The following is a 27,191-nucleotide window of genomic DNA, read 5'->3' on the forward strand; positions in this document are numbered from 1 at the left end:
AAAAAAAAAAAAGGTTGGTAACAAGAATAAACCAGTTACATACAGTGATAACTCCATATGCATGAGTAAATTTTTAACCTAGACTTCTGGTGACATGGAGATTTATATACCATTATAAAGAGCTAATGTGCTAACCAGCCTGTCAGCCTGGCCCCAACTAGACTAGATATGCTTCCAAAAGGCATGACCTACTGATTAGAGGTAAGGCAGGCACAAGAAGTGTTATTAAAAGGCTTTAAATCAACGAACAAGCAGTTTAAAAGCTACATCTCTGGCAGCCTTCATCATGGTATGGAACTGTACATTCTGATATCCATGTCTAGATATTCCGGTCTGACATGGTAGTGACAGTGTATACAGATCTTGTACATACTGATGGATGACTCATAGTTGTTAAGATGATGAAAACTTGATTGGATTGATGTTAGGGAGGTAGAAGGTAGGAGGACATGGTAGCTGAAATAGGTGACTGCAGTAAATAGGCCAAATGGTAATAAGGAAGTGTTACTTGCTTGAAACTGATGGATGAAATATATATAAAGAAGCACATAAAAAGGATGTTTATTATACATCACATCATCCATAGGTGTTAAAAAAAATCAAGATGGTGAAGGTGATAAAAACTTACGTCCTACAGTTGTATATGAAGCACGTGTGTAAAGAAATTTGTTGATGTTTATGGTTCTGAGACGGAGCCAGAATTTTGAAGACTTTAGTGATGTGTGAATGACTGGCTTGTTTTATTGGTCATTCTGTTTAATGCTTATATTTTTATAACTTTTTTTCTTAGTTTGTGTATGCTGCCTCATCCCTTCTTTTGGGTAGATGTTATGTGTTAGGATGATGGTGATATAAGCCTTCTCTCCCCTAGGCTGCGAGGGCATCAGAAAGAAGGATATGGCCTCTCGTGGAACCCCAACTTAAATGGATATCTTCTAAGTGCATCTGATGACCACACCATCTGCCTTTGGGATATTAATGCCACACCCAAGGAGAATAGAGTCATTGATGCTAAAACTATCTTCACTGGACACACTGCAGTTGTAGAGGTGAGGTGGACATGACAGGTAAGAGGAGATGCGGAAAAACGATTGGCAGAATAAATGGTTAGGGAATGATGAAAGTTTAGGGGGTGAAGGTTGATGGGGGAAGATCAGAATTACACAGCTTTGTAACAGGTCAGGAAATGGATATTACATAACCTAGTACGTGTATATTTCTTTCTAATTATGCTTAGGAATCACTGTACTTGTCACAGATAAGCAAGAGAAAGAAGAGCTTAATATTTTTCTACACATAGGATTGTAATATGAACATTATCAGATTCATTGTCTAGTCACATGCCACATGAGTTCATACAGTAATGCACCTTTATTTTATACTGCAAGTAATATGAAATGCCTGGAGAAAGTTGGATGAATTTTAAAGCTTATTCTTGCACATCAACTCTTATTACACATGTTGTCTTTTTCCTCATTGTAGTAACGGTTTGGCACCTGTTTTGTGGAAAGTTCGGTGGTGCCAGCCTTATTGTTAGGAAATGGCTTGGTGTTGGTGGTGGCAAAGTGCCTTTGGGATGGATTTTGCAAGTTTGATAGTTTTGCCTTTTAATAAGGAGCTTAAATCCTTTACCTCTTTACTACAGAGACATTTTTCATGATGTTGCCACACCCACAGGAGGCAGTCATATTTAATGTGTCACTCTGAGTCACTGTACCTTTTTCCAGGGTGAAATCTAGATTGTTGCATCCATAGACTTTTGTGAAACTCCTACTTGAATGGAGGGAGTTAGAGGGTGGAGGGGGGTAATGTTGGAATGTGTGGGGTGTGTTTGGGTTATGTCTGAGGAACTTGTGTTATGTATTTGTGGTGTGTCCAAAGACAGAGGACACCTTTTGGGGATGTGTTGGTGTAGGCATGGCTATCAAAGCCCCAAAACTGTCCTTTGTCCTGTTCTAACCATCTTCAGATGATTTAATTGGCTTGGGAAACCTCTTACTGTGACGAGGTCAGAAGCAGTCTCCATTAAATTCCTTCACTGGCAAGTTTCCTCAAAGGTAAATTAAATTGTCAGTTAGAAGCAAGAAGGAAAACAGAAAAGAATGTCTTGGGGTTAAGGGGTTCAGTACTTAGCAGTACTGGGCTGTGCCGTTATTAGAGGTTTGGCGCAACCATCAGGAGAACAGGGATGACCCATAGATATAGGGAACATAATATTTAGGAAGTAATATAAGTAGTGTTACTTTACTTTGTGGTGTCTGGTGTTACCCAGTCATACCCATACTTAGGTTTGTTTGTTTTATTTATTTATATTTAAAGCTTGTTTTATAAGGCAACCAAAAGAGGGAGGAATTAGGGCTTGGAAACTCACCTCTTTATTTGCCTTAAATTGCAACCAACCTTACACCAATATGATTGCATTCTAATGTCACATGATGTCAAAGGGCCATGTTCTAGATTTCCCAACTTGTATAATTTCATCCATCATCCAATCCTACGTTGCCCTATGAGGAGCGTAGGAGCCCGGGGCTAGGAAAGAAAGACACAAGAGGGAGTGTAAAGTCACCCCCTCTTGTGTCTTTCTTTCCTTCATCCTTTGCTCTTCCTTCTGCCTGTGGGTGACTCTACACTGTGTGACAAGCCATATGATTTCCTGTACACCAGGAAACCATTTACCACGCTGGGTGGTAACTGTATAACCAAATTTTGGCTCCAGGTGGTTTAGTGGGTAATAAAGGTGCTCCAATCGGATTGAGCTGGTGAAGGTTTATATCCAAGGGGTGGTTGGGGTTTATTGCTCACGTAATGCCACTTAGGGATGAGTGAGGCTGGTCACTCTCATCTTAAATGCCAGGACCAACTTTCCTAGCCCCGGGCTCCTACACTCCTCATGGGGCAACGTAGGATTGGATGATGGATGGATGAAATTATACAAGTTGGGAAATCTAGAACATGGCCCTTTGATATCATGTGACATTAGAATGCAATCATCTTGGTGTAAGGTTGGTTGCAATTTAAGGCAAATAAAGAGGTGAGTTTCCATGCAATAATTCCTCCCTCTTTTGGTTGCCTTATAAAACAAGTACAGAATGGAGAGTATTCTCCCAAAGCTTTAAATATAAATAAATAAATAAAACAAACCTAAGTATCGGTATGACTGTGATAATTGCACCCGGCATATCATAGCCACTGCCATTTACATAATGTATTTTATAACAGTTTCTTACTCCATTTAGAAGCATCACAGTGTTACATGTATTGTATCTTGTTTGTCTTGATTTCATGTTAGTAGAAGTTGTTCAATGGAAGAATGACAACCACACACAGAAATTGTTTATTGCCAAGGTATGACAGCCCTGACCTTAAAAATGTTGTATAATCTCAGTGTTGACAACTGCTGTATGTGAGTATGGTTTTGTATGAGATTGTTTGGAATGGAGGTTGATGAGGCAAGGGAAAGTTTATATATATATATATATATATATGAAATGTTTGGCACCCCGGTTTTTTGAAAAACTTGGTAGTTGAAAGATAGATTGTATCCACTATGTAATGTGCAGTGCATTTACAAAGAGCAATGTAAAGTAGGTGCAGGTGGTGATGCCTGCAATGTGGAGTTATGATTGTGTGTGCTTGAATGGGAAGTGAGTGTGTGGCCCATTTCACTGGACATGCTGCCTCTCATGTTTTCTTCTTGCTTATTGCACTCTGCCTTACCATGTCTTCTGGGAAAGAGGATGTGATGATGACGAACAATTTTTCAACTTTGGGCAGGATGTGGCGTGGCATCTTTTACATGAGTCCCTGTTTGGTTCTGTTGCTGATGACCAGAAGTTGATGATCTGGGACACACGGGCCAACAACACCAACAAACCGTCACATACTGTTGACGCCCACACTGCTGAAGTCAACTGCCTCTCCTTCAATCCATACTCTGAGTTTATCCTTGCTACAGGTAGTGCTGACAAGGTGGGTACCAGCATCTCATTTTTTAGTTGGACCTCAAGGTCATGCCATGTTTTTTTTTTTTTTTTTTTTTTTTTTTTTTAATCATTATTATTTTTCTTAATGTATTATTCTACAGTTTGTCCTTATGAACCCTTTAATCCAATGACAGTTTTTATATATAAATCTTGCAATCTCCAGATGGTTTAAGTAACTTTGAAAGGGTGTTAATTAGTGATATTTTTAATGAAGGCTGTATCACACTTGTACAATTCAAAAACTCCATCTGAGTTGCATAGTTGTAAGGAGGTAGGTAAAAAAAAAAAAAAGAAGTCATTGTATTGAAGGTGTTCGTTTATTAGTGATTATTTTGCCATCATCAGTCTTTGATTTCATGTAAAATAAGGTTAAGTTGTGTCTTTGCCAGGAAATTTGCTTAACCCCTAAAGACTGCAAATCTCTCACCCTGACTATCCCCCAGCCGCATTTTGAGTCTGATTTTTCAACTTTTGCCAGGGTAATTTTGGTCTTATAGATTTCAAGAGCTTGAATTTACACACCTGAAAATGTATATTTTGCTCACCTGTCCAATGGTTACCACACTATCAGCCGTCAAACGTAATAAAGTCACCCTCATGTAAGCACGAAAATAGGACAGTTTTGGAAAATACATTATTTTTGCCAAGTAACTTTATAGAAATCACTAAAATCAATGTGGATTATGTGTCTAGGCATGAAACAAGTTGAAGGAATGAGCATGGGAAAAAAAAAAGTAATAGCCTGTCTACAATCATCAGTATTAGGACTACGTTGCAGGACCCGAAACTGATGAGTGTCAGACATCAGGGTTAAGTGGGGAGAGGTTGATGCACTGATGTACAGTACCTGGCCTCCACATAATAGCCTTCAACATTATTTACTGCCTACTTGTCTTTTGTTTGACTTGGTTATTTGGTTATTTTGCATGGTTTAGTTACTTGTATTGTGTGACCTTATTTTCTTACTTTCTGCTTTTACTGTGTGCTTACCATTTAAATATCAAAGTTGTTTGGTGTTAGCTGCCGAAAATATTTCTCATCTTTTCACTTTTACAATTGATGTACTGCAGCTTATACTTGTTTGTTAAATTTTATTTTATACTTTAAAAGCAGTATAATTAGTTAGTATGATTTTGTGTATACATATACAGTTACCAGTAATGATATGAAAATTACAGTATCTCTTTGGATGGGTTAATTGTTTATGCTCAGGTGATTGCACTGATTGACATAGCAAATGGTTTTTCATAGCCCAGGAAACCATTTGCAGTTCTGTGTTGGGTGATGATGATATAACCACATGGACACCTTGTTGTCCAGTGAATTTAGGCACACTGACTGGTTGTGACCTGTAAGGATTTGCATCTACAGGGTGGCTGGGTATGTTGCTTGCATAATACCACTTAGCGATGAATGACTGGTCACACTTTAATTGTATGAATGAAGTAGCTGGACAATAGGTCAGTAAAGGAATGGATGAAAAGATTGTATATCATATGAATTCCACTCAGTGAGTCACGGGGGCCATTAACCATTTCATCAATGAGGGGACTTGTAAACTGAGTAAAATTGTCCTTGAATAGAAAGAAGAAATTCAGAAATACATTATCAGATCGAAGGTTTAGCAGTGCAATAACGGAAGTGATTTATATATATGATTCTAAGGACTTTGCTGCCAGTATAAGTAATAGATGGGATCTTTTATGCAAGGAGATACTGTAAACTTGTGCAGCCCCCAAGATACACATTTATTTAGTGCTTTGTTAGTGCACTTAGTGTATGTTTTTTCTTGCATATAAATCAACTTTGCATTTAATTTTAATGAAATTTATTTTAACTGGGGAAAGCAAAAAGTAATTATTGTATGATCAGATTTTTCCCGTTGTTTGTGTATTTTGATATTATGCGCCTGAAGTATATTATTTTTGCTGAGAAATTTTGTTCCTACATCTGTGGTTGATGTATGACCAGCATGATGCAGAGTGGCTCCTGCTTGACATGTTTATTAGTCATTTTATCCAGTGTTTGTTGATTTATTTAGCTTCATCTTGCAGTGTACTTTTATTATTATGATCTTATTGCATTACTTTTTGTGCAGATCACATGAGCATCATTAAGGTGTGAATATTGTTTTATGGATTAATTGTTTGGTTCTGTGGTGTGTTGCACTTATAATTTTAGTAGTGTTTGATAGTAATGGTTAATGTCTTAATATAAGGATCATTGTGTTCCATGACAGCTTGTACATCTTGTGCATTATCACACCTACCTTCTCTAGAAAGTGTAAGAAGTAACAGACTGTGTGGAGCTCATTATTTCCTCACCTTCCAGAGATTCATTGTTGTAGCAGACAAGAGTTAGAGTCAGGAGCCAAACACTGATGAAACACATGAGGCGCACACGTATGCAGGAATTAAGTTTACTGTGGTTGAATAGGCATTGCAGTGTTATGGGGATAGGAGATATGAATGTCAGGAAAAAGAGTATTACAGAATGTAGACTTATAATAGCTGTAAAGGGATTACCCCCATCCAGGAATTGGAGAGCTTGGTTGTATTTTCAGGGGTAGGAGAGTTAGCATGGGTTCAGAGATCTGTGTGAAAGAGTTCTGCTGCTGACACTAATGTGGGAGTGAAACTTGGGCAGCAATGATAGAGCTAAGTAGGGTGCAGGCTGTTGAAGTGGCCTTGCTTAGAGCATATGCAGGTATGGAAGTATGGAGGGGATAAGTAATAGTGGAATATATAGGCATTGTGGAATGGGAAAAAAAGATGTATAGAATTGACATATGGAATTGAAGAGTGGATAAAGAAACATGCATTCAGATGGTCTGGAGATATGCCAAGAATGCACATAGATTAGGTGCCAAAGAGAGTTTGTGAAAGTGGTACTGGGGATAGTGTTGGTATACACAGACCTTACGTGGTGTGGAGGGAGAGTGAAATGGTGTGAGAATAGGAAAAGGAAGAGGAGTGTTTGAGAGATTGAGAGTGCTGTGTGAGGGTAAGGTAGCCTGGAGGTGTTTCTTTCATAGTTGTCCCCTTTTCGGGATTTCTTAGGAGGGAGCAAGGTTTTGGAGATAATCGAGGACTGCCCGGCATATCAGTTAAACACAGCAACAAATAATACATTTTGTGACATCGTATGTTGTACTACTCTGCTCTTTTACAAAATTCTTTCCCTACCACTTCTCTTGGTTATTACAAGATTCTTAGATCTTTTTTTAGTTTTTCACTTATGATAATAAGTCCATATGACCAAACAGCCTCAAAATACTTTGTTTTCATTCACTAAATTGTCATGTCACAAGTTGTCAATTATTTCATTATCTTGCCAAGTGACTCCATGTACTCTTGATCAAACAAGCATCTTTCCTCAGGTGATCAGTAGTTTCATGAGAACATTGCTGGTGTTACCTTTTTCTTCCTAAGGTAGAGACAGTAATTATGAATGATAGTTTATTTTAGGTGATGAATAAACCCCATGTTGTATGAGGTGTTGATAGTAATAGCAGACATAGCCAATTGCATCAAAATGTATAGATGGGAAAATGTAAAGATATATTTTTGATCTTGTGTACACTTGTAGGTAACTTGGTCCAACTGTACTCACTGACAGATCTGCGGTATTTTACTGTTGCAGCCTGAATATGGTCATTCAGAACTTTATGCTGCTATGTGCAGGTTTTTATTTTCACCTATCAAAGCCCATCCAGGTAGCAGAAACAGTATAAATTGGGAGCAGTGTACTGTGATATGAGGGTAGAGAAGGAAGGGGTTGGATTAGGTTAAAAGTGTAGTTGGTTTAGTATTATGGAGTGATATAGCAAAATCTAAAATGCGGGTGGTGAAAGATAATAAAACACAGTAGCAGACTTCTTGTAGCTTAACAATGGTCTGTCTGGTTGATCAGACCTGTTGACCACAGGTAAGCAGCTGCATCTGTGGACCTGTCCTACAGGTGCAGTAGACCACATACACTTTGTATGGATATGGCACCCCCTTGTGGTATGCAGTGTCTCAACATGGTTGGACCAGGGTCCTTCCCACAGAGAGGTGCAGGAAAATGGGTAGTTTGGCTGTTGGGTGGATGCTGCATCTGCTTCATGTAGGGTGCACACCACCACCATGTGTAGGCTCCTTTTCAGCACCACACTAACAAGTATAAACTGTTATTGTAAGAGAAGGAAGACATTTTGGCAAGGGATTATGTAATGGAATAAAAAGTATAAACATTCCTTGTAAGAGTAGGAATAGGTTTTTGGTGAAAAGTAATACAATATAAGAACTTAGCATGATGTAAACACTGACAGTCATTGTTGGTTATAGATAATCATTGTAGGGCATAGGCAGTCAGTGTAGGATATTGATAATCATTGTGATACACAGCCATTGTAAGGATAGAGTTAATATACAAAGGAGGATAGATGAGCAGTCCAACAAAAATCCAGACACAGCAGATATAGTGGAGGGTGATGTAAGGCAACTTAAAGACATTCATTTTGAAATATAGACAGACCTTGTAAGATATAGTCATTATTAATTATAGGGTGTCATTACAAGCTGCAGTATAGTCAGTCATAGTCAGTCATTGTAATAAAAGGAAGAGGACAGTAGGGCAGAACAACACTAGAAAACATACAGACACAGCAGGTATGGTGACATGTGCGTCTCTTGAGGACCTTTGACTCCCTGAAGGTGAACAGTTCAACATCCAGCTTCCCTTACAGACGGTCGCTCTGTGGGATTTACGTAATCTGAGCTTGAAGCTTCACTCGTTTGCCATGCACAAGGACGAAATCTTCCAGGTTAGTAAGACTTGCATGATGGTGTGTGGTGAGTGCGTGTTTTCCTCACAGTTGTCATTCTCCACCCACCTTGCAGACAGTTGCCTTGTGGGACCTGCGCAATCTCAAGCTGAAACTCCACTCCTTTGAGTCGCACAAAGATGAAGTTTTCCAGGTGAGGTGGCAGGGTGACGGCCGCCAGGGAGCCAGGCCCTGCTGGTTCAGGGTACAGGCTTGGAGGCTAAGGCAGCAGACCAGTAGAGGCAGTAAGGCTGCTCTGCATCACCAGACAGCTTAATTATACTTCATTCACGTTAACTTGGCCAAGATTTTCTTCCTTTTGCCACTTATTACTTGTAGCTCAGTGGCAGAAAATGACAAAGTTACGGGTCTACATTCTTTCCATAGGATTCTGTTGTGGCTGGTATTAATGTATATTATATTTATAATTTGTTATGCAACTCTTCATTCAAGTTGGAGAGACGAAAGTTTTACACCAAGTTAAAGTGGAAAGAGTATAGCAATACTAACCCTGTCTGGTTGATGATAGCAGATGAGTTCCCTTAGCTTCATTAATACTTTTGCAGTATGGTACTGACTTACTGATCCTGGGTGTGACAGGAAGGTGTGGTGGATGGTCAGCTGGCACTGGTAGGGTAAGGCAGGATGGATTAATCAGTTTCTGGACAGTTATGTAATAAATGTAGATGGATTTAATTTACAGGTGGTTGGGTAAAGTCTGGTTGTACGGAAGTTTATAATACTAAGTCTTCAGGTACTGTAAATTTGTACTTCTGTAGATAGTATGTTTAGATGGCTGTTATTGCAAGAACATTAATATTGTACGAGGGATTCATATTCTTGAGCAGGTTAGTAGAGGAGATTCTCAGTGACACATTGTTGTACTGTACAGTAATTGCACAGCACAGCACTGGATGATTGGTACATTGTTCCCACGTATCTATCCACTCGTTTGAGGTACTGGAGAGTAACCAGTATACTACTGTAGTTCACTGGTAGTGGTATATATCAGTTTAGTGTGCATTCTTTTCAGCCGGTAATATTTTGAATGTCAGGTAAAAAATGGATGTTATAATTATCATGTGAAGCACAATATTCATAACAATAAAATTAATGCAGTTTAAGTATAATGGTGTAGGAAGGTGCATTAATCTTTGCTCTAATGGATTCTGCTTCATCAGTATTATGATTTTTTTGGATATTTTGAATCTTACTGGATGAACTTGAATATTGGGCTTAGTTCAGGATAGCTTTTAAATCTTAGTACAGTTTATGGGATTGAAGTACCAGGTTAATTCATTATTCAGCGTCATTATTGCTGCACACTTTTCCACGCTTATTGCACTAAAGTGTGATGTACAGAGGGAGTATTGTAGCCCAGTGAGACCGTTTCCTTCATTAGAGTGTTCACCTTCATCCCACGTCATCCCCGTTTGTTCAGTACTGAGAAAGGTTATTTTTGTTATTACCTCAAGTTAATGTGTATGTGAGCCCCGTAGACTGCAAGAATCAGCTGTTTCAGGTGGTGCTCCCAGAGGTGTTTTGTGGAGAGTGAGATGTGGAAGTGTATGATGTGAGGGGCACCATTACAGTGAGAGCATTGTGGCTTGTTTGCGAGTTGTATTTTGCATTGGTGCAGAATTAGAAGGGGCTTGGTTACATCATCGTTCAACAGGGTGAACTTCTCTTCCTCAGAGAAGAACAGTTTCAATGGGATTAATATACATTGGGCTCTTGTTTTACTGGGTTATGTCCCTTCTAAACAAACTGCACATGAACAGTTGCATAACATACACTATTACAGGTATTTGGCTGATGGGGAAGACCTCAGAAATGTTTTAAAAGGCCCTGCTGTGGCCTTATTGGAAGTTATACCACCATCAGACATAGGCATAATCACGCTGGTCTTCATTATGCATATTAATTGTTGACTACAAGCATAATGGTTATAACAGTGAATTTTAAACTCACCTTGACACAGAGGTAGAGATGTCTATTGCTGCATTTTTATGAGACATTAGACTTAAGCACAGCTTTGCTCTTTGGCTTGAGGCTTAGTGACCCTTTAAAAACACACACTAGCCACTGATCAGCTTACCACTGTATGCATTGTGATCAGCAGACACTATTTACATATATTTTTCATTTCTAAAATTCATCTACAATTATCTTGAGCATGGAAGTGTAGGGCAGTCATTGGGTGCTTGTGTGCTAGCTCCATTGCCATACTTGGCCATTACTGTAATGCAATGCATTTAGAAAAACAAACATATTAATCTACCAGTAAAGTATGCTTTGTGAATGCATGAGTGAGTGTTTATACGTATGCGTATCATCATAATTTCTTCTCGGTGCAAACTTTCAACATTTCTGGTGAGGTAGTTGAACAATAACAGGAGAATAATTAAACTAAAATATTTACTTTAATTTTTCTCTCTGGACATGCATATAGCAAGGTACCGTAGCATGTATCTCACATGCAGTATTCAGTTCTCCTCCCAACATGCCATGTCAATGAACTGTGTCGGTAAACACTTGGCTATTGACTGAATGCTAAAACCCAGAAATGGGATGCTTACCCTTGCTAATTTCACCCTCTAAACATAGAAAAAAACGTTCATGTAAAATTGTGAGCGTAATGTTCGATATTGTTAGAATTCGTGCAAGAAAACGTAGTGTTACAACAGGAAATATTTTAAAATCTGGTTTCATAGTGGGGCATGTCAGTTGATGTCCTCACATTCCCTTGGAAAGCTGGGATTCCAAAGGCGATTCTTTGGCCTCATAGGTAAATACACTGTGTAGCTAAAAACAAAATTTGTTGAATGTATGTACTGCCTGTTGAAAAAATCTGTTCCTTGTCTCGCATGGTAGAAAAGTTATTAGCCTCTGAAAACCACCACGGTCGGGCTGTGTCAGGTTGTGTTGAACCACTCATTTTTCAGCTGAATGTAGAGCAAACATCACTTCGCTTGCTCGCTCATAATCAGTCAGCCTGCACGGCCTGATAACATACTCTACATTAGCCTGGTATGAGCACAGTCCTTATACAGGCATACCCCGGTTTAACAATGTAATTGGTTAGGTAAAACCCCATCGCTAGGCGGGGTATCGTGTATCAGAGTACTTTTAACATGTACAGTAATGTGAAGCATTTACCACCCTTGGGTTTCCCCCCAGACCAAGTCCAAAACCCACCCAGATGAGCCCAAAACCAAGTTAAAAGCCAATCTAAATGGCCTAACAGCTGTCAAGGAAGCTAACCTAAGCCTAACACCTGTAAGTAACTCACTAAAACCAACAAAAAACTCTGAGAATCGTCAAATATGTCAGGAAAAAATCAAGCTTACTAGTAAACTCTACCTCAAAGTGAGTGTTCACCCCACCAATAGCTAAAACACATTAAGTCTAAAATCAGTTTATAAATTAACTTAAACACACAATTTTAGTCTAAAACATCATCAAAACTGGTAAAAAAAAAAAAAAAAAAAAAATCGTTAAACTGGGGTATCGTATATCGAGGTATTACTGTAGTTGATTCATTATAGTCGCAGCGCACGACTCTGAGGTTGTCATTATCGTACCCTAGCAACCTGCCATTCAGAAGTGCGTCCCATTTTGTATCATACATGAATCACATGCGTCTCATATACGCAAAATCAGACGTACTTTTGAAAGGTAGGTTGCCAGGGCACAATAATAACAGCCTCAGAATCACATGCTGCAACTATAGTCTCTTATAACTGCTGCTTGTTCTCCAGTGTCTAGGCAGTCAAGAATCCCCCCTACCTGTTTGCTATCACACTGAGGGCTTTTTTGTTGCTTTAAGGGCATTAATCAATACAGGGTAAAACTACACAGGATTCTGATGCACGCATGGCTTAAGGTGGGACAGTATGTGGCCAGCATGGTTGAAAGGGGGCAGGGGAGGTATGCATAGTGGTGTGTCTGCAAGTGTTGGAGCCATGACACCACCATCCCATGACTATCACATCATGTGGGTATTTTGAATTCTGGAGCAGCAATCTGGGGCTCGTAACTGCAGTCTTCCTGTGTAAATCTTGGAATGGCCACTGTGAAGGGTAGAGATTGGGAGTGCTGTGTAAAGGGTGATTAGTATAAACCATGCCCATGAAGGGCAAGGGCCCACTGTAGTATGTTTGGGGGGTTCATTGTTTTGTTTGGTTTATAAAGGCTCCAGTATGCTTGCATGTGTTCGCTTTGGTCACCTAATGACGGCTTTCCATGCTGCACAATCTCTGGCAGCTTCCCAGTTCATTCCCTTATCCCTGAAGTCTCACTCAGTGATCCCGTCTGAGATCTTTTTCGGTCTACCTCACAACCTTACCCCTAACATTCATAAAGAATGTTATTTGACTGTAGGTGTTGGGTAGTTGTGTGTTTATGTATACACTATACTTGTGCAGTGTAGTGTTGTGTGGATAAGGAGGGTAATTTTTGAGTCATTTTGTGTAGTGTAATGATGTGTGTGTGAGGAGGGGGGGGTATAAGTCAGTTTATAGTGGTTGTATCATGTAACAGTTTAGGCACATGGGGCTGCTGGTAGCTGAATATCATCATCTGGTATTAGCCAGAATTAAATTACTAAAGTTGCCAATGATGGGTAGTAGTGTCAGTAGAATCGTACCATACTGGTACGAGGAAGCAGTCACTGGAAGAAATTGTAAGATAAGATATTGCTTAGCCTCATTTTACTTCATGTAAGTTATTTGAAATATATTAGTCCCAAGATAAAATATATGTAGAAATATTTCCCAAATATCTAACTTGGTCATATTGGGCTCCAGTGCTTCTGATGGGGCGGTAAAGAATTGGAAAACAGCTAGGCAACAACGAGCTGAAAATATTTGTCCCAGCGATATGAGCTTATGATCCGTGTACTGATGATAGTGTTATGCATAGTACAGAGTTGGTAATGTGTGTGTGGCTAATGTATGATGTGTGTCTGTGGTACAGGTTCAGTGGTCGCCACACAACGAGACCATCCTTGCCTCATCCGGCACTGACCGCCGCCTCCACGTCTGGGACCTCAGTAAGATTGGTGAGGAGCAGAGTGCAGAGGATGCCGAAGATGGACCACCAGAACTATTAGTACGTATAATGCACTCCCTGATAGTCTCATGAAGTGCATATCTGTGGGATGTTATGTTTCTGAGATGGAGTCAGGATTCTGGGGCCTTGAAGGGTGAGTGTGTGGCCCATTTCTTTAGGCATGCTGTGGTTTAGCTCTTCCTCTACTTTGTTTTTTTCTTTCCTTGCATTCTGGAGCTCACCTCACCCCATTTATTTTGGTGTGGAAGCAAAGGTGATGGTGGAGGTCATCTTTGAAATGACTTGTATGGCTGCTGATGCCTGTTCATCTATTGCGGAAAGCTGTTTTTAACCTTAAGCTGATGACTTTCTTTTTTATTCTTGGTACTTCTGGGCTGTTTCCATCAACTTTCCATGAATTTGGGAAGGATGTGTAGGAGTGAGGGAGATAAATAAGATTATGTTCAGTCCCTCCTCGCTCAGGCTGCCACGGTCCCAATAGGGCAGAAAAGGATTGGGTGATGGAGGGACTGTTGGAAGGCCTTGTTATAAGTCACTTTATATAACCCTTTGTTTTCAGTTAATTCCAGAGTAGATTGGCAAAAAGATCACATATTAAATTTTTATTGCCACCAGTAAAGCCAGTTTACTTATTTCCCTCAGTTTACCGTAGTAATTGTATGGAAAAATTTGATATTTTGGAATGCATCCCATATATAGAATGAGGACTACATAACTATGAAAATTTCAGCAAGCAGTAGTGATGTTAATGTGAAAAATTTTATCCTTTTGATTTTGGAACCTTCGACCAGGGTGTGGGGATCAGTGGGGGGGAGAGGGAGAGAGAGAGAACAAGATGGGTCTAGAAAGAGTAGGGTATGTGTAGATGTTGACAATGAGGACATTAGTTAAGAAGTTTATTGCTGAGAATAAGAAGCATTAAGTGTGGGTGTTTGTGTTTGTGGGATGTGGTTAGGATTGTGGGGCTTGAATGGTGAGTGAATGAACATGGTCAGTATACTTAGCCAGACTTTTTGCTTTGTCTAGTGTGTGTGTGTGTTTTTCCACCTTATCTTTTGAAGGGAGAAGTGATCTTGATGATGATACCTTGTATGTTGGAGCAGTGAAAAAAAAGAGGGGTAAGTGTTCAAAGGAATTGGATTTTAGAGTGATACAGAAAAGGCCTTGTTACTGAGGGGATCTTTGAGTGTGGATGCAACAAAAGAATTGCATAAAGGTATTTTAATGCCCATAATAACATACAGGTGTGAGACTGCTGGGACCTGAAAACTGAAAAGTAAGAGGAGGTGGAGCAATGGAAATGGGTTGTTAAGGAATGATATGTGGAGTGCAGAATGTGATTAGGATAAGAAATTACAGTGTGTGATTCATAAAAGATGTGGAGTAAGGGAGTCTGTTGATATGAGGGAGAGAGACTAGTTTGATGGCATGATTGTATGGAGGGAATAAGTGCATGCATATAGGGTGGTGATAATGCATTGACTCTGTACTTTAGTTGTCAGTTTATATTCAAATGTACCTGGTGGTTGGGTGAGTTTGTATGCTCCATGTGGATGCAGGCCAGCAGGATCTGGTTCTGAAGGATGTTGGGGTTAATGTTGACAGCGCTGGTATGGGGTGTGCAGGTGGTCCCTCTCAACTCCTTCCATCCTGTGATATGTTTTATTCATTTGCTCTTGCTGCCTCGGGATGATTAAGTTTCGGGAGAGTTCTTGCAGTGAAGTGGTATATATTCAATATATCCAACTCTTCAGTTCAAAAGGCCTCTCGGACAATTATAATTCAATGGGGTGTACAAGAATAAAGTAGAAAATAGCCATCAGCATGAAGGGGTTAAATGTGTGGACTGAATTGCCTAGCCTTAGACCCCTTTACTCTGGTGGGTTAGACTGGATGGGATGATAATGATGATGGATGCATTTTTGTTGCCTCATTGCAGTTCATCCATGGTGGACACACAGCCAAGATCTCTGACTTCTCCTGGAACCCCAATGAACCCTGGGTCATCTGTTCCGTCAGTGAAGACAACATCATGCAGGTTGGTCTGTTTGTGCATACTCTGTTCGCTTTAACTTGTCCAAAACTTACCACCTCCATCTTGGATGCTGAGTCATAGTAATGGATAAACACTAAAATACAAATGCTAATGATAAAGAAGTGTTATGGAAAGGATGTGGAGCCATAGCATTGTGGTTTTGTGTCACTGAACTGCAGGAAGTAAGCTGTTAAAAACAATAATAATAAATCTGGCCCAAGTTAAGCTGAAACGAACTGTAGTTGTTGCTGTTTAAATTATTTGACTGGTTGGATTTCTAACCACCAAGGAAAATCATATGGTGTTAGCTTGTTTAAAATTGCAAAGTTTATCAGTAATAGACAGGGTTATTCAAGACAGTTAATATTCCTTGGTGTACCAGCAGCAAAGATAGGTTTTCCTGAAATAGTGAAGCCTCTGAAGTTAGGAATAAAGTGAACTTCACTCAGGTTGGAGGGCTTAGAACTGAAAAGGTGTTCAGTATCTGTCATTTGCTGGCATTATTTTCAGGATAATTCCAGATATCAGTAGCATGTAGTGTCTCAGTGAGAAGATGTGTGGCCACAGTGAGGTTTGTAATTCAAAGTGGCCTAGAAACAGTTGTTTTGGCTCAAGGTATGGGGAGCTGTTGCTGTTAGGTATAGTACAGCAAACCCCTGATTATCCGGCACTGCAATATCCAGCATACATTATCTGGTGTAGCCAGTGGCTGAATTAAAATGGCATCTGTCTGTAAGCATAAAATCTTTGACATTATCTGGCCTGAAGGACCCTTTCTTTTGGTAAAAGTACAGTCACGCGTACTAATTTCTGCTCAGGGGTTACCCCTTCCTTCCCCCCTCTACCCTGGACAGAGGGAAGGGGGGAATCGCGAACAAGTCTACCCCGCCTTCTGCCCCCAACTCCCCCACCCTCCACCTCCAGCTGCCAGTTACTGATTAGACGCAAATTTTCTCATGTCCTGTAAACATGACTAAACTGTCGTCGCACACACTTTCAACGGCCAAGAGTTGGACTATATTTTTAGAATAAATTATTACCGTATTGAACTGCATTCTCAAATTGAAATTATTCACCATCAGTGTAATCCAGTGTCGTCCGCTGCACAATTCTGGGTTCCAGTGCTTACCTCTTCACTTCCCCCAGCTCTCTGTCTCTCTGTCTCTCTGTCTGTCTGTCTCTCTCTCTCTCTCTCTCTCTCTCAATAACCGGTTATTGAATGAGGAGTTTGACTGGGACATGGATGGTTTGGAGCCAGCAGATCCAGTTGTTAGAATGACTATATTTGTAGTCGCCACGCTGTCAGTGCAAAATTTAAGTCGTGTGTGTGTGTGTGTGTAATTCACCGGGTCGGTCAGGATCACTTGATGGTCGTGATCGTCAGCTTTTTACCCTCCTGGAAGGGAGCTGAGAGCTCATATAGTCCGATCTAAGGGCAAGGCTGTGACCTTCACAAACGCACACACCCGTTCCCTTGCTCCAGGGGGACAGTAACCACCCACTTCGTCAGTGAAACTTTTCGCAAGCTGAGCGAGGCTCGAATTCCCGTCTACCAGATGGCAAGCGAGAACGTTACCACTGCGCCAGCGGTGTGTGTGTGTGTGTGTGTGTGTGTGTGTGTGTGTGTGTGTGTGTGTGTGTGTGTGCGTGCAGTTTATAAGCCCAGCTACCCAGCTATGTGAAGTGGAACGGTCACTCTAATAAAAATTACGAATATTGGTCTGGTGTTCTCTATTTGAACTTGGCACATAATGAGAAATACAATTATATATATAATTATATAAAAATTAGCTTTCCATACATCTGACCTAAGTGTGTGTGATAAATGTTGCCTGCACACGATATACGAAGGAGCGGTGACGGTATAACTGACTGCTGATCAGGCCTAAGGTGGGAGGAGGGGAGAGGTGAGAGGCGGGGAAGACTTAAGACAAAGAACGAGAGAGAAGGGGGAGAGGGGGAGAGAAGCAAAGAGAAAGTTATATAAATTTAAAAAGAAAGTGAGTGGGAAAAGTAAATTCAATGAGAGAGAGAGAGAGCTGGGGGAAGTGAAGAGGTAAGCACTGGAACCCAGAATTGTGCAGCGGACGACACTGGATTACACTGATGGTGAATAATTTCAATTTGAGAATGCAGTTCAATACGGTAATAATTTATTCTAAAAATATAGTCCAACTCTTGGCCGTTGAAAGCGTGTGCGACGACAGTTTAGTCATGTTTACAGGACATGAGAAAATTTGCGTCTAATCAGTAACTGGCAGCTGGAGGTGGAGGGTGGGGGAGTTGGGGGCAGAAGGCGGGGTAGACTTGTTCGCGATTCCCCCCTTCCCTCTGTCCAGGGTAGAGGGGGGAAGGAAGGGGTAACCCCTGAGCAGAAATTAGTACGCGTGACTGTACATTATTATCCAGCATGAGACAGTTGTTATCAGACATCCAGCCATAATCAGAAAATGAGAAAATAGGGTAAAATGGGGTAAGTTTGCTGCGATGCCAATAATTCAGATTCAAAGACCCATAGTTCCCAAACTATTGCATGGATTTGGCTTCTGTTGGACTTAGGTTTTAGAGGAATGTTGACCTAACAAGGTCATGTGAAGTTTTGATCCATTGTGCAAGAAAATGGCAGTGGAGAAATGAAATTGTTTACCAAAAATTTTCAACATTTAGTCCATCCATCCATCAGTCATCCAGTCCTGTGTTGCCCCATGAGGAGCATAGCCCGGGGCTAAGCAATTTGGTCCTGACATTTAAGATGAGAGTGACCAGCCTCGCTCATCCCTGAGTGGCATTATGTGAATAATAAACCCCAACCATTCCTTGGATATAAACCTTCACCGGCTCAATCCAATTGGAGTGCCTTAATTACCCACTAAACCACCAGGTGCCATAATTTGGTTATATGGTTACCACCCAATGTAATAAATTGTTTCTTGGTGTACAGGAAACCATTTGGCTTGTCACTTAGTGTATATAGAGACGCCCATAGGCAGAAAGAAGAGGAAAGAATGATGGAAAGACAGGCAGAAGAGGGAGTGTAAAGACCTGCAGGCAGGAGGACGAGGAAAGAATGAAAGAAAGACAGAAGAGTAAGGAAGGAAGAGAGAAAAGGGCAGACACCCAAAGCAGCACTACATTGAGTGAGTGGATGGTGAGTGCCCTCACCTACCACAAGGATGTATTATACCATATGATTATTGTAGTGAATTTATAATACAGTACAGAACTGCAATGGTAGTGAAAAACGTTAAAAAACCGTTGGTTCACTCCAGACTAATGTCCGATACATTGCAAAAGTTTGGCTTAGCAGGGGGAAGTCTGGATGTCGCTTTTATTGGAATTTCGCATTTTTCGTAATGGCTTGGACCCCAGTTAGTCTGTTATAGTGAGGTTGTACTGTATCTGGCTGGCCTTTGGCTCTGTTACGCTGGATAATCGGTAGTAGTAGTAGTAGTTGTTCCCTAGGCAGTCTGGCCGAACAGCCCCGAGTCCCTTAGGAAGGCCATGGCCAAGACAGGGCTTTCCCACAGAGCTCTCAAAGAGTGTATGTTGTGTTGTTGGCGTAGGTGATTGTGTGCAATGCAGTCTTCCATAATGTGCTTAATAGTATGGGGTGCTGTGTTGCATCCTGGACAGGCATCAGTGACAGAGTCATCCAGCCTCTTCTGGTAGTTTAAGAGGGCTGGATGGTGCCCACATCTCAGCCTGGCCAGGTGGACCTTGTCCTCACGAGGAAGATAGGATTCAGAAGGGTGGATGTCAGGAGACCATGCATGCAGCTGTGTGTTGTCTTTAAGTGACTGAATGGAGCGGTGAGTGATCTGAGTGTGGATATGCTTCTGGAAGCTGGTCTGAGGGGGAAGAGATGACAGTATTTGTGTATGGTATCGTGTGCTGGGTGTTGTTTTGATGTTCCTTGGTGTAGGTGGATGTGCTGCCATGTACTGTAGTGGATGTTGTGGGTTTGTGGAGGCTGCAGCAAGAAACTGGGTGCCTCTCATGTCTAGGTGATCCTTGACTTTGAGGACTTTGGTTTCTTGATGTAGGTGGTCTGTGGGTGTAGTAGCTGTGCAGCCTGTGATTATTTTTAGGGCCTTGTTCTGTATGGTCTGTAGTGTTGTAGTGTGTTTTGGTCAGGTTAGAATCCCAGGCAGGGCTTGCTTAATTCATCACTGAACGTATGTATTGTTTCTATATTGTGGTGGTGGTTTCTTTGTTGTGTCCGAATGTTGTATGGGCAAGTGACCTCAAAGCATTGAGTCTTGGTGTTATTTTATTTTTAATGTTTGTGATGTGTTGTTTATATGACATTGATGTATTGTATGTTACACCAAGGATTTTGTGTGTGTGTGTGTGTGGTAGGGGAGTGTTTATGGTGAGGTGTGGGATGTGACTGTGTTCTGCTGTCCAGTTTGTGAGAAGAGTCACTGTAGATTTGGCTGAGGCTATTTTGAGCCTGTTTGTGGTGAACCATTCGTGTAGTGTGTTGAGGTAAGGTTGAATGATGTGTGCAGCTGTGTTTGTGTTTTGGTGTGTACATGTGTTATATCATCTGCATAGGAAGCTATGTGTATCTGTGGTGTGTGGGGTGTGGGTATGTCGTGCATGTATAGGTTAAAGAGTGTGGGGGACAAAACAGATCTTTGGGGGACACCATTTGTGAAGTTTCTGATGTTAGAAGACTGACCGGCAAATGTTACGTGTGCACATCTGCCTGCTAAGTAGTTTGCCAGCCATCTTTTTGTGTTATTGTGCATGTTTGTGTTGAGTATTTTGTTTGTGAGGTTGTGGCGGGGGATGGCATCAAAAGCTTTGCTAATGCCTAGTGTGATTAGGAGTGTTCTGTGTGGTGGCCTAGCTGAATTTATGCCATCGAAAACTCTGTGTAAGGTCTGTAAGAAGGGTGTTTGAGAAGTGTAGTGGCCTAAAGCCATGTTGTGACTGGGCTAGGGGAATGTGAGGTGTGACTAGTTGAAATACCAGTCGTTCAGTGACTTTAGAGGGGGTGCAGAGGAGTGTGATGGGGCGATGTGAGAAGGGTAACGTGGGGTCTTTGTTGGGTTTAGGGATAGTGATGATAATGCCATGCTTCCAGATGCTGGGTATTATGTTGTGTGAGTAGCTGTAGTTTGATATGTTGGTGAGTGCTTGTATGCCTTGTGGTCCTAGGTGTTTAAGGTGAATGTTGCTTATGTTGTCTGGTCCACAGGCAGATGAATGCTTGAGATTGTTAATGATGTGCTTCGTCTGATTGTAAGTGAAAGGTGCGTAGTCTGGGTCTGTGGGGAACTGTCTCTTACGTCTGATGATACGTCGGTCTTCTGGATGGGGGGTTAGATGGCTGACTTGTGAAAAGTGATTGATGAGAGTGTTTGCTTGTTGTTTGTTTGAGGGTATGGTGTCTGTTGTTGTGATGGCAGCGTGTGATTGTGTGGTGGTGTTGTTGGAAAGTGTGATGCTGTTTAGTGTTTTGTAGAGTTTGCTGATGTTTGTTTTGTGATCAAGTGTTTGGAAGTAATTTGTCCAGTTTAGTGTTTGCTGTTCTGATATTTTACTGTTTATCTGAGTGTTGAGTTCTTGTATTTGTTGTATGGTGTCTTGTGTATGGGGTGTTGGGGAGTGTCGCAGTGTGTCCCGTTGCCTGACGAGGCCTTAAATTTCTGGTGTGAAGTTGGGGTTGTATTTCTCTTGCCTCTAGGGATGTGTCTTTTGTCTGCGTTTTGTATGATTGTATTGAAAGTGTGCACAGCGGTGTTGATGTTTGTGATGGGTGTACTGTTTAGTGTTTCAAAATGTTGTTCTGTTTCAGTTACAAAGGCCTCCCAGTTGGCTTTCTGATAATTAGTGTATTGGTGTCTGTTGCCAGCTGGGGTGATTCTGGTTTTGGTAGTGATGATGATTGGGAGGTGATCAGAACCTTGGGTTTTGAACACTCTCCATAATGTAGTGGGGACGAGGTGTGGGGAGTAGAAGGTGATGTCTGGAGATGATGGGAGGAAGATGGCTTGGTGTGGGATATGGGTATGTTGGTCTAGACTGTTTAGTATGAAAAGATGATCTGTCTGGGATTGTAGTACCAGCCCTCTGTCTGTGTCAGGGTTGTTGACATGCCAAGCCAACGGCTTGGCGTTGAAATCACCACCTAGGATGATGTTGGGTATGTTAGTGATGTGGTGTATCTGTGGAGAGTAATTGTGGGGGACGATTGGGGGGGAATGTATGTGTTAGCGATTGTTATGTGTGATTTGTTACCAGTGTGTATTTTAATTGATTGTATTTCTGTTGTGGTGTCATGTGGGGGGAGAAGTGACTTTGTGTGTGCACTGGTATCTGCAAAGTTGATGGATTTGTGTACCAGGGTGATGAGTCCACCGCCACTGCCGTCGGCCCAGTCTTGTCAAATGGTGGTGAAGGTATGAAATGTTGGTGTTTTCTGTGCTTTGGATAATCGGTAGAGTACTGTGCTTACCCTTACTGGGGACAGTCTTGTAATGCACATAAGGATATTGAGGGTGGGTTTTCAGTCTATGCAGTGCTCTTGCTTTGGCCCTGTTACCCTCATGCATTGTTTAGACACCTGGTGGTATGTTGAATTATGGAACTCAGATTGAATGTTACCCAGAAGGGTCTCATTCTGAGGGATACTGGAAATTTGTTGCTCGCATAATGTGCCATGTGATAAGTAGCTTATCAGTCTCACTTTGTCTGGACTGAGAACTTACCCCCAGGCTTGTACACTTCCAGTGGGGCAATGCTCTTACTGGATGGGATGGATGAAGAGGGAGCAGTATATTTATGCAGTGCTGATTTTTGCAGGTATGGCAGATGGCTGAAAATATATACAATGATGAAGAACCAGAGACTCCAGCATCAGAACTGGAGTCTGGTGCATCATAATCTGCAGTGCAAGGTGCCAGCACCAAAACCCAACAAGCTGACTATACCAGTGGAAGATCTGCATCAGGGCCAGACACAGCATCCAACCTTCAATGTCGTGTTACTGCCCAAGTCTTGCAAGTTACTCTATGTGAAGCTTTCATTAGGTTAGATACATCTGGCTCTGACCTTCCTGTTGTCTTGCAAGTTATTACATATAAAGTTTATATTTAATTTGGTTAACATATCATTGTGGAGAATGATTTGGAAACTGACAATTGCTTTTACTAAGTAAAAATATTATATTGTCATTCCATATACATTGTAGGCAGATCAGTATCAGACTTCAATAAAAATTCTTTATTTGAAGATATTTTCTTATCATTGATAAATGTTTAAAAAAACAGAAATGAAATTGGGAACACTATTAAAATGGCAGTACTTGTAACTTATTTGAAGATATTTTCTTATCATTGATAAATGTTTAAAAAGACAGAAATGAAATTGGGAACACTATTAAAATGGCAGTACTTGTAACTACTGCCAACCAACACATCCTTACAGTCAGAAGAACTCTGCAAATACTGTATCTTACGAACAGTATTTTTATCTTCTATGCACTCTTATAAAAGCACCTCATGTTCCTCAACACTCAAGCACTATGGTTATCTAGTTGCTGAGTAAGTACACCATTATTACAGAATGTTATGGTTAACTGTCCAAATCCAGTTCCATTAAAGTCACTAACATTTTCAGTCTTCCTTCAGTTAATATTGCTCACAAATCCCTCATAACTGTCTGCACCCAGTTCCTTTCAGGGCTGTAATAGTTTCAGTCTTCCTTCAGTAAATACTGTTCACAAACCATTCACAATCACAACTAATTATATGTCTTGCACTAACAACAGTCACAATCTGGTAAGTTCTGTAAGTTAGTATCGCACCATGGGCTTTGAGTTTGCCTGCGTCAGCTCCAACTTGTCTTTTCTGAAGTGCTTTTGCCGCCTGTACACGTACTCTGGTGGGTGAGGCATGGCATAGCGCAACTTCTCCCAGAACTTTGGGTCTCTGTACTTCAGGTACGTCCGTGTTGACAGGTACAGTTTTAGCTCTTCGTCCATCTGTGACTCTGGAGGGATCTGTGGGTAAAGAACTGATTTAACAACTTGGGTAACACCAAAGAAGACTATTTACATCTATATACGGTACAGTCTGAAGGGATTAATTACAAACAAATTTCCTCCATGTCACACTATCCTCCACCTTCAGGTTGCCCTCCCAGCTCACACACCTCATTGATACTGTATACCTCTCCACCATGGTAGGTGGGGATGCCCATCATTCACTCATTCAATGTAGTTTTTTTTTTTTTTTTTTTTTTTTTGGTCCGACTCAGGGCATAGGCTCCACAGCCTGCTCTCAAGGCCCAGTAGTCCTCCTACATACCATACTCCTCTCTACATGTCACCACTTCGGCGCTAACACCCACCGTCCACATTGAATACATGCTAGGGCTGTCTCATACAGGACTGGTGTATTGGTATTAGCGGGGGTACTTTTATGACGTGTCGGCGGGTCATCTGGTAGATAAGGAAAGCCTGCTTTCATGAAATTCAAATCCTTAAACTGTTCCCTGCCCCAGCCGGGATTCGAACCTGGGTCCATCAGGACTGCAGGCCTCCTCTCTACTGATTCAAGTGCTGCCTTCAAGTGATTCTACACTGAGTGACAAGACTAATGATTTCCAGTAACCCAGGAAACTATTTACAACACTGAGAGGTAACCATATAACCAAATAATGAGGTGATATGGAGCCTACTGTGGTGCCCCTGTTAACTAGGTGGAGAGATGCACATGGCATACATCCAGGAACCAAACTCCACAACTTCCCTTGCCTTGCTGTGGTGAGGTGCTGTAAATTGTAAGGATATTAGTTAACTGTGCAGGATGGTCTTGTAGTGGCAGTTGCTGGGCCTGCTCAGCTGGCCAGAATGGGGTTACTTAACCCGTGGATTGCAAGCCGCAGCTCAGGCTGGATAGCACCGTGTTCCAAGCCACAGGTCAGGCTATGCATCACCATAAACAACTCGACCCCTACACAAACTTACGCATGGCGCTATGCAAAGAAGTAGAGACATTTTTTCTTTTCACCAGATGATGCCCTGGATGTTTATCTTCAAGCTTTATAAAAAAAAAAAAAAATTAAAAAAAAAAAAAAAAAAGCAACACAGGGTGGGATAAAAAAGGGTAATTGTGCAATCCACTGGCCAACAACAATAACAACCCCTTCGAGCCATCCTCTGTATTCTGTTTGTCAACAAATATTGCTGACAAGCAATGCAATGGCTGGTATAGAATTTAACCCCTGCAGCCCAAGAGCATAATTTTTGTTTTATTCTTGCCGCCTTCAGGCAATTTTTACAGTACTGAAGAGACATTAGGAAAGACAGGGTTTGAAACAATCACACAATTTGATTTCTCAAGGTTAATTATATCATAACTGGGGGGGGGGATAATGAAGGTGTTCAAGGCTATCAAGATGATGGGTTGTATTCTAAGTGGCTTTGGTGATTCCTTTAACACCTCTTCCTTCATGATTTATTCTGCACATTTTATCTCAAGTCTCCTGTTGTATACTGCTGATCTTAAATACTGTATGTGGATATTTAAATTGTAAAAATAACATAAAAGAGAATGTTATGGAATATTTGGAATTAGCAACTGAGGATGGGATGCTATGACGCCTGCTAGACTTCCTAAAATACAACTCTTTGACTTCACAGTTGGTGTACAGTAACTCCTCACTTAAAGAAATTCAGGGTGCTTTATACAGATTTTTAAGTTACGAACACAAACTACTATAGGGATGGGGGACAGGTTACAATGTGAACCGATAAGAGCTCAAACTATTATATATTCCATCAACCATCACACCCAAGGCTCTGAAAACCTGAACGACTGTCCGACCCATTTCACTGGACACACTGTTCAGTAACTTCCCAAAGTGCTTTCCTTGTTTTGGAAGCCTACCATACAACATCTTTTAGGTGAAAATCAGGGTTGGGATTTTTAAGGAAAGAATCAGGGTTGGGATGATGATGATGATGTCAGTGTTTTTCTTTCTCATGTATTTATTAACCACATCCTAACATCTCTATGCTCCCCATGCCTCCTCCTACCTTCAGACATAATCGTATACCCTTTTTATTTCCTTTACAGCACAAACACGTATATCCACCTCCTAAATCTATTAGCCATCTCTTCTATCCTTCCATCAACAGACCCCCAACTCCACGTCTTTCATAAATGTATGTTTCTAATCCTATCCAACCCATGCACACATACATACAGTTTGCTTTACAGTTCCATTTCCACTTCAGAGTGATGCCACTGCCAATTCTTGCATCAATTTGTTAACTCCATAAATGCAATGACATCCTTTAATTGGGCTACCATAAGACTTTTCTTCAACTTACAATGGACCTCTAGAGTGAACGGATCAGTAAAGCTGTAGGCTGTACCCAATCCCTCTTGTTCAAAATGTCTTTGCTTAATAAAATCTAAAATACGGTACAGCAAAAAGTACCTGAGCAGACCAAAGGGAATAATACAGGCTAAATACACATCTGCATTTTGCCTGGCATTAGACCACCTTCTGTGATGGGCACAAAACAGATTTTACACTTCCCAATCTAAAGAGTGACTAAGGTAACGTCTTACCGAGTTCTCAGACTGAAGGCTGAAAAATGAATTATCTAATGCTGGAACATACTTTTTAAGAAATGCATTACTGTATTTTGATAGAGAAATTACTGATCACCTTTGCTGCTAGTATTACACTGTTACATACAGTCTGACTATTAAAGCACTGTACAGTATTGTAATGGTCAGTCTACTGATCTGGTATTATACTGTAGACAACAGTACAGTAAACACATGCTGTAACTCACCTCTCCAAACACAATGACAATAATCCTATTTGTTTTGTCCTTTAATGCCTTGGAATGAGCTGTCTTGAACTCTATTTGTCCCCACACATTTTCAATGAAGTTCTTTGAGAGTACGACAATGGTGCGCCGTGACGCTTCAATGCTCTGATCTATCTGGTTCTGGATGTACTCCCCAGGCATCCAGTCTCGGTAGTGAAGACACACTTTGTATTTGGGTTCGCCTGACTCCAGTCCCGGTACCAATATGTTGTTTACAAACTCATCATCCTGAGGAAATGGAAGGGAGAATGCAGGTCAGAATCTTTCTAGTCGATCTCCACCTTTACTGATGTTGGGAGGTCCAGATCAAATAGGTCCTGTACATACCTAGGGCCTGGGTAAAAAGGCAGAATTGTATAGCTGTGTGGACTATGAGAGCCATCAACATGAATAAGGAATGTAAGAGGGTGAAGTGATGACTGTATGATGGTA

General features: G+C 41.0%; 2 protein-coding genes across 3 annotated transcripts in view; one reads left to right on the forward strand and one right to left on the reverse strand.

The window, feature by feature from the left end:
• Caf1-55 (chromatin assembly factor 1 p55 subunit) overlaps window positions 1-22,937 on the forward strand; it is a 99,781-nt gene extending 76,844 nt beyond the window's left edge. Inside the window, exons 6-11 of one of the 2 annotated variants that reach the window (XM_080271575.1) lie at window positions 872-1,049; window positions 3,775-3,969; window positions 8,713-8,790; window positions 13,768-13,902; window positions 15,803-15,901; window positions 22,712-22,937. In XM_080271575.1, the coding sequence (XP_080127701.1) occupies window positions 872-1,049; window positions 3,775-3,969; window positions 8,713-8,790; window positions 13,768-13,902; window positions 15,803-15,901; window positions 22,712-22,792 (766 nt within the window). In that variant the 3' untranslated portion in view covers window positions 22,793-22,937. Of the gene's footprint in view, window positions 1-871; window positions 1,050-3,774; window positions 3,970-8,712; window positions 8,791-8,866; window positions 8,945-13,767; window positions 13,903-15,802; window positions 15,902-22,711 lie in introns of both variants that reach the window. The other variant, XM_080271574.1, reaches the window with a different exon arrangement.
• Window positions 22,938-22,939: 2 nt separating this feature from the next.
• Window positions 22,940-27,191, reverse strand: part of LOC145398763 (toll-like receptor 6) — a 54,116-nt gene continuing 49,864 nt past the window's right edge. Inside the window, exons 5-6 of the mRNA XM_080271572.1 lie at window positions 26,721-26,987; window positions 22,940-23,909 (exon numbers count right to left, since the gene is read on the reverse strand). Coding sequence (XP_080127698.1) covers window positions 23,703-23,909; window positions 26,721-26,987 — 474 coding nt within the window. The 3' untranslated portion in view covers window positions 22,940-23,702. The remainder of the gene's footprint in view (window positions 23,910-26,720; window positions 26,988-27,191) is intronic.

This window comes from Coenobita brevimanus, chromosome 46, assembly GCF_032717465.1.
Source record: "Coenobita brevimanus isolate Jiangsu-jjx chromosome 46, ASM3271746v2, whole genome shotgun sequence".
NCBI classification, from domain to species: domain Eukaryota; kingdom Metazoa; phylum Arthropoda; class Malacostraca; order Decapoda; family Coenobitidae; genus Coenobita; species Coenobita brevimanus.